This window comes from Gobio gobio (assembly GCF_949357685.1).
Source record: "Gobio gobio genome assembly, chromosome: 12".
Classification (NCBI taxonomy): Eukaryota; Metazoa; Chordata; class Actinopteri; order Cypriniformes; family Gobionidae; genus Gobio; species Gobio gobio.
Window position 1 is genome coordinate 16,300,201 of NC_137105.1, and position 12,104 is coordinate 16,312,304.

At 36.0% G+C, this 12,104-nt stretch overlaps 1 protein-coding gene across 1 annotated transcript; it reads left to right on the forward strand.

Moving 5' to 3' along the window:
- The first annotated feature begins 2,973 nt into the window (after positions 1-2,973).
- adgrf3b (adhesion G protein-coupled receptor F3b) lies at positions 2,974-12,104 on the forward strand. The gene is made up of 15 exons (XM_079830531.1): positions 2,974-3,108; positions 3,233-3,388; positions 3,494-3,543; positions 5,392-5,450; positions 5,600-5,736; positions 5,835-6,053; positions 6,139-6,372; positions 6,974-7,120; positions 7,307-7,506; positions 7,623-7,802; positions 9,338-10,654; positions 10,756-10,797; positions 10,889-10,921; positions 11,169-11,235; positions 11,520-12,104. The coding sequence occupies exons 1-14, from the start codon at positions 3,000-3,002 to the stop codon at positions 11,205-11,207; spliced, it is 2,922 nt and encodes a 973-aa protein (XP_079686657.1). The 5' UTR covers positions 2,974-2,999; the 3' UTR covers positions 11,208-11,235; positions 11,520-12,104.

Below are 12,104 nucleotides of genomic sequence, written 5' to 3' on the forward strand. Positions count from 1 at the left end.
TGTAGAACAAAATGTGAAAAGTCCCTTAAAGTAATGCAAACTAGACAGCCTCAAGCAGCGGTGGACAAGCTCGTTGTAGACAGGGTGTAAGAATTAAAGCAGCTCACACTATAATAATAGATCAAACTCTTCTGCATTAATGCAAACTATATAATTTTCTTAAATTGTACCTGTGGATCATAATCCAGAAGATCAAACACTGTAAGAAACGATACTGGTAAAGCACCTGTGAAAATTCAACACAGACTTTTCTGTGAAGAAATATATTAAATGATCTAAATTTAGAATACAGAATTGTGAATAGTGCTAATATAATTATTCAAATTAATCAAAGAAATTGAATCACAATTGGTTAATTACTTATTTGACAATCTCTGTTGTAAATATCAATCCACAGCAGATTTTAATTTGAATATGAGCTCAGTGTGAATTTTGCATATCTCTGCTGTGTTCCTTTCATGTATACAAGATTATTGCTGGATTAGCCTCTGGTTTGACGTCAATGTAGGTTTAAGCGTGTGGTCTAAATACACTGGCAGAGATGTAAATTGTTGTGCTGCAGGTTAATTTCTACTGTGGCTGTGATGCACCTAATGAACCTGTTTCCAATTGAACTTCTTTTTAAAACACTCCCCCTCATAATCTAAGTGCTAAAGTTGATTTAAAAGCACTGTTTTTATTCTTATTATTTAATGTACAAGCTACTGCATAAAAACTATGTATTAAATGAGTAAATTAAGTGTTGAAAGCTGATATAGAATGTTGCAGTTCTGAATGGAATGCCACACTGCCTTTGAACATTATAAATAGAACAGTAATAGAATACAATAGAATAACGTGAATGATAGGAGAAAATTCACATTTTACCTGGTTTCTTCAATGGAATTATTAACCTTCATGGGCATGTTTCCTCATTTTGAATGTGCATGCAAAACAGATACATTTCCATTGATGCTTATTTAACAAACAAATATGTATGGAGAAAACAAGACACTTATTTGCATGTGTGTTCCCTAACAATAAATATTTTACAAACTTGTCTTTTATTAAATGTTTAACTAAATGTACGTAATTATCTTGAAATTATGATTTAAAAACCATACACATTAATAGTGGTACATGTTTATTATGCTTTTAATTCACTATACACTTTTACTCTGACTTTTCATAACATTACGCAACCGTGATTTATGTTCTCTACAACAGCCAAATGATGAGGTTCAGTGATTTCAACTGCTGAATAAACATGGTCAGTGTGTGTTACCACATATTACCATAGTCATGTGTGGGTTAGGTGAGCTAGATGCGGTAGTGGTCAGAATAACGGGGAAACACAACCACATCAACACACAACCGGGGTCGCAAGTTCCCATGTTCTCAATACAGTTCAACAGTTCAACTTGCAGCCGTAGTTGACTAACAATGCTTTTGGGAAACGCACTCCAAGGGTTTCAAACAACAAATCAAAACACAATTTTATATTAGTGTTTACATAAGAGAATATAAAATTTCCCCTTGAACTGAGTGCAAATATAATCTTTCAGATTGGAAACATTAGGGTTTTACTTCTCTAGTGTGTAGAAATGGGCACTTTTTAGTATATTTTCAATAAACAAAAAGTTCATTTGAATTGTCTATATGTACCACACAGCTTGAAAGCCTGAATTGGAACAATTTTATACACCGGCCACCTGGATATTCGACAATCAGTAACAGCAGAAATTCTTTCTAAAAGTCTTATTTCTGAAGGTTTATACATGAAAATGATTTATCTAAATCAGACACAAATGACAATCTAACCAAACATAGTTGGACAAGGCAGGCCTGCAGCTCTGAGCTACATTTGTTAGCCAAATCTCAATGGAAAGTCTGAAGCTATGACTATTGTGTGCTAACTTTTCCAGGTGGCCTATGGACGCGGGGAATGTAAAATGCAAATGTGAGAGAGAGCTTTGTAAATTAGCAAATTAGCTTTTGCCACCCCCACTGCATTTGTCAACTTTCCCTAATTCTCATTCAGCACCCACTTTCACTCAAGAAACTGGTCCTTCACAGGGAACATGTTGTTATGACAGATAGCATTGCTTAAAACTTGCTGATCCTCTCTTTTAAAAATGCAGATTGTAAGGTCAGTATTTTTTTTGGTTCGTATGTCCATATATTCTTTTGTCTATTATTAAGGTACAGCAGTTAAATAAGATTATTAAAGAATTAAAAAAGTCTCATCTTAATATATTCAATGTTCATAGAATAATCAGCTCACCAAAGGATTTGAATCCTCATTGTGGTTTTTTTTTTTGTGTGTTACTTTTATGTTATCTTACATATATATATATATATATATTTGTGAAAACAATTTCACTTAAGTGCAGTGAAAAGTTTAACTTTTAAGTTACTTTTAGAGGTAGGCATTCATTTTGACTGTCTTTTAAAAAAACTCAATGCAATCTCCCTAATAGGATCAAGACACTGTCTGGTGCAGGAATGCTGCTTTTTGCTGCAATATTCGTTTTTAGCCAGGTAAATTCATAAAAGCCAATATACAAGATAACAAGTAAAACAAATAGTGATCGCCTGACTGCTACATACTGTATAATCACCCTCAAAATTCATATTTTCGCTGATCTGACTGATGACCATGGTATTGAATTAATTTTTAAACACCACAGTCATCAGCTGCTCATTTATTTAAATATATTGTCTATGCTGTTCAATATTTTCTAACACATAAGAATTTGAATTCACATTATTGTCGTTACACATCATGATCATTTGTTTACAAAAAAAAAAAGCAGAACTAAAATACTGACTATCTTCTTCTTCTTCTGTTACCCAACAGACTTCTCATGTGGGTAAGTTTCCGTTTCACCAGACACAGTCCTTTCCGCAATAAAATCCACAAACTATATACATCACACACAAATAAAGCATGCAGCAAATTTATAATTTTACATTTTATGTTTTCAGAGTCCGTAGATGTGACACATTGGGCAGAGGTCATGATTGAGGGGAATAAAACCTTAAATGTTGCAGTCCAGCTGCCTGGTCTTATAGGAACCGTTCTAGATACAACAGGGGTAACTATCACAAATGCTGAAATTGCAGCAGGTAAGAGTTTTAACAACATCTATTTGTATGTGAAATGTTGGGTATCATTAAACTAGTCTGCCAGTTTACATTTCAAAACAGAATAAATATGCTGTAAAGTCATTATGATAATGTGTTGTTGTAGAGTGTGAGATAATTGGCCAAAATACAACATGCTGGTGTGGACCAGAGTACGTTTGGAGCAATCTTGTGTGTGACACTGTTAACAAATGCTGCAATGTGCAAACATGTGTGGCAAATATATCATCCGTCACGCCTATGTGTCTGCCCAAAGTGAATAGTAAGTTGTCAAAAATAGCACAAATTTAAGTTCATAATTTGCACGAGTGCACCTTATGGTGGACGGCTTATATTTATGATTGTTTCACTGCTGTGATCCTTATAGTTTCACTCATTGGCGTGCTCACTGGTAGCTCCGCAACAGTCACCACCCTGGTACGTGTGCATCTCCTCATTTGATAATTGATTACTTTTTCTGAAATGCATATCTAAACAGCTGCTATTAAAGTAATAGTATAATATGTAAGGGATATTGTACAGTAAACCGGTCTTATAGGGTCCTTATATTGGAATTTTTTTGCAGTAATGACCGATTCACTGACTGTACATTAGCCGGCTTTTTAAATGGCAACTTACCAAATAAATAGAAGTGAACACTAAATGTTGGTTTGCTATCTTAAAGCTTCCGCTATGGATAAAATGGTCCACTACAATGTACAAAACAATCAGTCTAGCAACAACATGAATATTGTGTCAATATCACTGATGATGGGCGCTTTCAAAACACTACTGCTTGAAGCTTAGAAACATTTACAACTCTTTTATTTGGTTTGGGGCTTGTGTCGAACTTGCCAAGTCACGTGATTTCAGAAAATGAGGCTTTATTATGTCATACTGTTTAGATGTTGGTTTCAAAACATTTCCAAATTTGGATCAAATATCGGAGTTATCGTAAATACGAGCTTCCTAGTTAAAAATTGGGCATGAATGCCCTCTCAAGTAGTATTTACCACTGGTAAGCACGGGGGGTCGTTTTGATACCCCTTTTGATACCCCTTTTTGATAAGTTCCCAGGTTGGACGTACTGTAAACTTTAAACATGGCGGGGGAATTTCCGATCACAGATAGCCTGTATATGTAGAATCCACATTTGACCGCTCCAGACACATTGACGCGTCCGCCATCTTGGAACGGTCAACATTTCAGATTTACTCGTAGTAAAAATCAATGAGTTTTCCTAGATTCATTAATGATCAATGAAATCATCTGCTGAAGTCTATTGCGTATATAGATATTTATACATGCGTACAACTACGGTTGCAGATGCAAAGTCAGCTTATTGCTTTTGAACAGTCATAGACCGGCTTTGACCGTTCCAATATGGCGGACGGCTTACATATAGCAGCCCAAAGAAACAGACACTCATGGTTTTAACCTATTCTTGGTTAAGCATTTTTTAATTAATTGTATGAATTTTAATACTTATGCGTGAATAATAAAAAAAGGAGAATCATATTTAATTGCATCTAATTGAACTATTTTGCCATGCCCTGCCCAAAACAAGCACTGTACAAACAAAGAATACACATTTTCCAGAACCGTCATTTTTTATTTTATGTGAGTTCGAGCCATGTCGATTCTAAATTGTAAAAGCTTTCACGTGCTTGTGTAACTTGTGACTACAACGTGTAAACTCTTATTTTTCTGAGAGCTACCACTTGTACCAAGTGGCCGTTGCACCGTTTCGAGTGATTCGTTTTGCTAAGCTATAGGTACTATTAATTCAGAGTTTGGAACACTTCGTTTTTTTTACCGCCACTAAATATCATAACCTATTAAAGGCACAATATGTAAGATTTTTGGATTAAAATATCCAAAAAAAACACTAGAACAATGTTATATATTTTTGTTGATTTGTGTACTTACATTATCACAACTGTTTCCAAGAATTTTGAAATCCATAGAAATAAGCCAGAATTTTAACCAGAAATTTGAAATCTCGTTTTCTTGATTTACCGTGAGTACCATGTTTTACCATGCCTAATATCGATCTAGCTTGACAGTGTGCAACAAGTGTCTCTTAGTAGTCATCGAGCGAATGATGCACGGATGAGTACTTGGAAATATCTACTGCTGGATGGAGCTAAAAACTCGACAGAATCAAGTATTCCAGAGAGCCATATAATAAAGCAAGATTATGCTAGAACCCTAGAAATGCAGAGGAGCTATTTCTTCAGTTATGACACGTCTCTTACTCTTCATTCTAACCCATTTGCTTTTCAGCTGCTGAATGCTTTTAATGTGCTAAATGCCTTCAACTCACTGACTATGGAAAGCAGCATGTGAGATATTTTTCTTAAACTTTTTAATTAATTTTACATTTTTATTTTATTATTTGAAAGTAAATCAAGTACAAAATAAACACTCCTTCATTTGATAACATCTACAATAGTTTTTCTAACCAAGATGTTTCCCCTCTTTTGTCTCACAGTCTCACAGGGGCATATACATACGCTCACAATTTCACAGTGTCTCTCAGTTCTGTGTTTTCCACCCTCAAAGTTCAAAACATAATTGCTACGTTGTTGACGAATGCAACCATTTACAGTCTCAATGTTAAGACTCTAGGTAAAACACTGCAACCACGCCAATATTTTCATCACTTGTTCTATCTATCCATTCATACCAATCTTTTCACCATCATAGTATTTTATAATCATTTACAGGAATGGTATACATGGAGGCACCTGTAGGAAAAGTGTGTTATAATTCGAAACAACAGCTGAATTGTACCAGTATGGAGGCTATGAGCAAGTGTGTGTGGCAGATGTCAAGAGGTGAAGAAGTGCCATTGATTCTGGGACCAGGGAGTGAAGTATCACTGTCAGATACTTGTACAGAACTGTCAACAATCACACTTCTGAAGACGAATGGATTCTGGTCAGGTGTGTTTTGCAATGCAATCATGAGTGGAATGAAACTGGCTTCCATTTACATAATTGTGACTTGTGTCATTTTTTGATATTCCAGGAAAATACATCTGCCTTTTTGTCAGTGGAAACATAGCTCACATGGCCATGGCACCTATTACAATTGCACTGCTACCAGAAGTCATTAATGTGACAAGCACTCCACAAACTGCAGATTGCTCTGCAGCAGCATCCACCAAAGTTAACATCGTATGTTCCATCGAGAACAGCACCGAAACCTACATGTCCCGGATAAAACTTGGAAGTATGGAAAATGTTGCACCAATTAAAGACGGTAAGGCTCTAATTATTATCTGTATGCAATTATATTATATATAAATCTTTCATGTGAAGCTGACTTTTATCTTTCATAGAGCAAATAATCCACTGAAGCTTCAAATCACATAAAGTTTATACTTACTTATTCTATAAAACTACATATTTGACAGGTTTTATAATCAAGCAAGGTCAAGTATTGTTAAATTGTGTCTTAGCTCCTCATTTGTGAAGTGCAAGCGATCAAAATCTGGCTTGCAGGGGCCCCAAAATGTATTTAGACGTAGTATGTAATGCTTTTAAGTCATGTCTTTTCATTAGATGACAAAATATTAAACTAAGGGATATTTACATTTATTTATTATAAAAATTAGCTGCACAAGCATATCAAAAAGACATTGGTTTTAAATGATATAATATAAAAATATAGGCTACTGTACAAAAAAGTATTTGGACACTTTATGGTTGTCAAACTTGAACATTCAAATGTGTGAAACTACATTTACAATCATCTAATTTAATGAAATCCATCAAATTTGGAGTGTGTTCACATACATGTTTTCATTTGCACCTGCCCATAACCTGTGAACACAGGTAAACATGTTACCCATTTTTTACAGAGCGCAATGGTATAATCAAGTATACAGCAGACTTTACTGTTGATTGTCTGGCAGTCGGCAAACCAAGTTCACTTGAGGCCAGTTGCACTTTAGAGAACAGTTTGAATCAGCTGCGAAATCGCACAATAAAAGTACCAATAATTTACCGTAAGTATTGTTCCTTGAATGCAATGTAAGTCGCTTTGGATAAAAGCGTCTGCCAAATGCATAAATGTAAATGTATTGAAAGTCATATTCCACTAATGCAAATGTATGCCATTTTACAAAACTCTTTGGAGGCTGGTAATGTAAAAATTCTAATGTTTGGATTTCTTTTTATTTATTTTTTTGCAGCCTCTGACCTGTTTTGTGCAGGTGAAACAATTGAAGAGAGAATATGGCCAAAAACAAAGAATAACGAAACAGCCATCATAGATTGTGTTGCATTTGGGAGACAGGGCACAATGAAACGCAAATGCAATGGAAATACTTGGGGTGAAGAAGTCTCACTGTGTGTTAAAGCAGTCCTGAATAATGTAGCTTTGCAAGCAAAGGTATGCAAATCTACAAGATCTGACTGATGCCGAGTGACCTGAAAACTTAAAGACACAACTATGGTATGTGAACTATGTCTTTAATGTGAAAATGTCTCATTTTTATCTCACTCCAGGATTTTGAAAAAGGACTTGGAGCAACACAAGAAGGCGCTAGGTTAATCTTTCAGAGTTTGAAAAATAGCACAACCGAAGAGAACGAGAACAGTTTTGGTGATGTCAAAACTGCAGTTACTGTTTTCCAAACTATGAAACTGGCATCAGCAAACATGCCACTAGGCGAGAACCTTCTTGGTGTAAGCATTTCAACCATTTCACTCACTTTTGACAGCTACCTTATTAAATAAGTATATTATATAATGAAGGAATTCAAGTAATACATATATAATAATATTTGTATTACTTGAATACTTATATAGTCAATGTAATATAACATTTTGAAAATCTGAGGTACCCATATTGACAGCAACATCTTCAGGTTCTCATAAAGGGGTCCTTTTATGTTATTTAACTTTTTTAACTTTAGTTAGTGTGTAATGTTGCTGTTTGAGCATAAAAAAAGATCCAAAGGGATATTTTATTTAACAGAATCCCCTTTTTAAGGACTACAACGAACGGCCCGTTTGGACTACAACATATTTTTTTCCGGATCTTGTGAAGTCACAATGTTACTCATTTAAGTAATCTCCGCCTGTGAAATTCACAAAAAAAAGATGCGAGGCCTGGTTGAGCTGCATTAGAGAAGACAGTGTTGTTGCTATGTTGACGATACGCTGTTTTGTCCACCCTATTTCCAAAACTCATTTGTTTGACCTTCCTAAGATTGACGAACTTAGAGTGGTTAAAACTTATTTTAAACACTGTTCCTGAACATTATAACCCCGCAATTTGTCTGTGCACCACACATTTTACGGAGGACAGCTACCAGAACCTAGAGCACAAACGCTTCTCCTGAAATGAACCATTTCCCACTTTGTCGGGACAATCTTGTTGTATTTGGATCACAAGTTATAATTATGTCTTATTATTTGTAGTTGCATTTTCTATTAACAGTTCCAATTATACGTTTTATGTTGTTGCTACAATGTAAACAAAGGGCAAAGTTGTTTGCCTCCGCTCGCCTGCTAGCCAACATTAGTGTTGATGTAGTGTTTACTGTAGCGTTTTTAAGCTATTGCTTTTGTAAGACTGTTCACCACCCCTTAGGAAAACTATCCATGATTTTGTGAGTGGTTACTGTTTGTATTACCATAGTTTTCCGACAAGTATCATGATTAAATTGTGTATAACTTTGTATCTAAAATGAATAAGAAAATTACAACAACGTAAAAAAAAGTCATGAAACACGTCATGCATGAAATCCGTTCTGCGTGATCCTCTTGTTTGTTAACATTCTTAAGTTTGAATCAGGCTTGAATAGGTTAGAAATTGACACCATCCTTAATATTGACTCCTGAGCATATGAAACTTGCGGTTATGGTAAGGGGTGTGAAATTTCCTGAACAGCGCTAAGCAGTGCCAATCACTGGGCCAGCTAACCAATCACAGCACATTTCGTTTTTCGGAAGGAGGGGCTTCATTAAAACAGGAACTGAACGCGTTCAAGCTGCCAGGCTCTGTAGAGAGGTGCTGTAATAATGTAAAACACGTGAAAAACAATGTGTTTTTATGAACAATCAAACAGGAAAGCATATTCTAGTACACCCCAAAAACAAAGGGCGTAATAGGACCCCTTCAAAGTCTGAAACGCAAATCAGGCTGTAACATAATCAAAATGGTTGTATACTTTGAGATATTTTCTGTTACAGTAGAAAATGTGTTCTCTTTAAAGGATTTCATTGACTCAGCCAGCAGCATGTTGAACGTAACCTGGGATGGGGGAGATGATGAAGAGACCGGTAAACTGGCCTCACAATATCTATCATCTGTAGAAGGCCTTGTACACAGCATCAGAATAAACAACAGTGAGGGCTACAACTCATCAAACATTCAGCTTCAAATCTGCCGAGGCGGCTCCTCTTGCAACAAAACCGTTTTCAATGTGGATGTTGAGCTGAACGCAACAGCAGCTATAGTGAAAACAGTAGGCTTACAGAGCTTGGCCAACCGCTTGCCAAAAATGGGTTATGAGGATGCAGTGTTTCCTAGCATAGTCGTATCCAGCACAGTTGAGAACAACACTCAGCAGTCGGTGAACATCCGACTGGCTTTTCCAAACGATGAGGGTGGCAGCGCCTCGATGCAATGCGTCTTTTGGAACGTCTCAGAGCAGAGATGGTCAGACGAGGGTTGCGAATACGTTCAAGGTCCCGGTAACATCGGCTACTGTAAATGCAACCATCTCACCTCCTTCTCCATGCTCATGTCCAAGCATTCAGTAAGCATGCCTTTTCTAGATCAGCTCACGTACATTGGACTGGGAGTCTCCATATGCTCTCTCATTGTCTACATTATCATCGAGTGTTTGGTCTGGACCACCGTAGTTAAATCCAGCCTCTCCCACTTCCGGCACACTTGTCTCATCAACATCTCTCTGTGTCTGCTTTTGGCCGACTGCAGCTTCTTAGCATCCTCTTTCCCATCAATCCTAAATGATGCCCTGTGCCTTGTTTTGGTGGTGGCGAAGCATTACTTCTTCCTGGCGATGTTCTTTTGGATGCTGTCTCTGAGCATCATGTTGTCATACCAGCTCATTTTTGTCTTCAGCCACGTTGGGAAAAAGGTATACATGATCATCGGATACACCATTGGCTATGTTTGTCCAACAGTGACTGTGGCGGTTACATACGTGTACTACGACAAAGCAACGGACATCCCATATTACAGCCCGAAAACGTGCTGGCTTACCTATCAGTCAACTATGCAGGGATCCATCCATGCATTTCTCTTTCCAGTTGGGTTCATCGTGCTGGCGAACATTGCTTCCATGATGGTGGTCATTGCAACAGTTTTGAAGCCGTCTGGAGCTGAGACCAACAAAAAGGGGGACAAAGATGCAGCAAAAAGCATAATCAAAGTCATTATCTTTCTCACACCTATTTTTGGTGGGACTTGGATTCTGGGGCTTTTTGTGTTTCTGATGGACGACTTCACACAGTTTATTACATACCTAGTCCATTACGCATTCACCATAGTCAACTCCCTGCAGGTATTCCCGTCTCTCCACAAAAATTATAAAACTTCAAATAGTACAACAGATCTTATTGAATCATATATAATTTATGCCTCTGTATCGTTTGTACCTTCTAGGGCTTCTTCATCTTGTTGACAGGATGTTTTGCAGAAAAAAGGGTATGCATTGTTATTGACATTAAAGATGTTTAGTACAGTTAGGACCACAGGACACTGACTTCTTTCTTTCTTTCTTTCTTTTTTTCTTCAGGTCCGAGATGAAATATTGAAAATAGTTCTGGGGGTAAGTTCTGGGGAACACATCAATTTTTTTTGTAAATGCCATGCCACAGCAAAACTAGGGGGGAAATTCCATTTGAGTGAAAAATTATAATACAAATAATAACTACAGAATATATTCAAATAATTTTTGATGTTAATATATATATATATATATATATATATATATATATATATATATATATATATATATATTTTTTTTTTTTTAAATAACATAATGACATATAACATGATTTCTCCCCCACCCACAGAAATCTGGAAAAGATCAAGCAACATCCACCACAAAATAAACGATCCAATCAAGTAAATGCACGCAAGGTATGTTTTAGATACAGCTTAATTCCCTTGTTTGATTTACAACCAGGAATTATTATATGAGGAAAAATTCAAGTCAAATCGCTTTTATTTATGTAGCTTTTTATACAATACAGATTAGTTTTAAAGCAGCCTCACAGGAAAAGATAACAATGTTAATGTTGCAAAATGAATAAATAATGAAACAACTTAAATTTCAACTGTAAAGCAGCTCTACAAAAGATAATCGTGTCATTATTCAGCTCATTTTATTTCAAATGTTGATTCGATTCCGATTTGTATTGCAGAAGGAGCACGTAAAACGCTATAGGACATTGATCCACCTCTGAGCCCACAGCGGAAACAAAAAGAGGAGAGGGAGCACAACTGTTTGGTGAAGATCTAAAAGTACTTTTTGTAAAGACTTAACATATTTGAAACAAAGTATAGGCTGTGGGTGTCCCTTTTTACTTACTGCATACATTTAGGAACAAATCAAGAGAAACCAAGAAAAAATATAATAGATGTTCGTTTTTGTGGTTTTAAAAGAACAATATAAGTGCTGCTGTATATATATATGTAGCGATTATCTATTGTTTTCTACCCTGATTGTTGTTGTTATATACCCTGATAGATGTCTATCTCTCTAAATGCAATGTAAAATGTGGTCATTTACCTTAGCTGTAATCTGATTAGTTTTAGCTCTGCTTCTATTTTGCAAAACATATAGAACTATGACATCGATTTCAATGTGCTATTTAGTAATTCTGACAAAATATCTGGTGAACTCAAGAAGCACTCTACTTGAGCTTGACAATAAGTTTTATTATGAATAAAAGATCTTAGGCATACTATTGTAAAATGATTCATCAATAAAAATACTTTTATCATTT

What these genes read in the sequence shown, in the direction of transcription:
- adgrf3b (XM_079830531.1), top strand. Translation starts at nt 3,000, where the DNA reads ATGATTGAGGGGAATAAAACCTTAAATGTTGCAGTCCAGCTGCCTGGT. An exon ending in TCTCAATGTTAAGACTCTAG is followed by an intron (nt 5,737 to 5,834) that starts GTAAAACACTGC and finishes AATCATTTACAG; the next exon opens with GAATGGTATACATGGAGGCA. An exon ending in GATGTTTTGCAGAAAAAAGG is followed by an intron (nt 10,798 to 10,888) that starts GTATGCATTGTT and finishes TTTTTTCTTCAG; the next exon opens with GTCCGAGATGAAATATTGAA.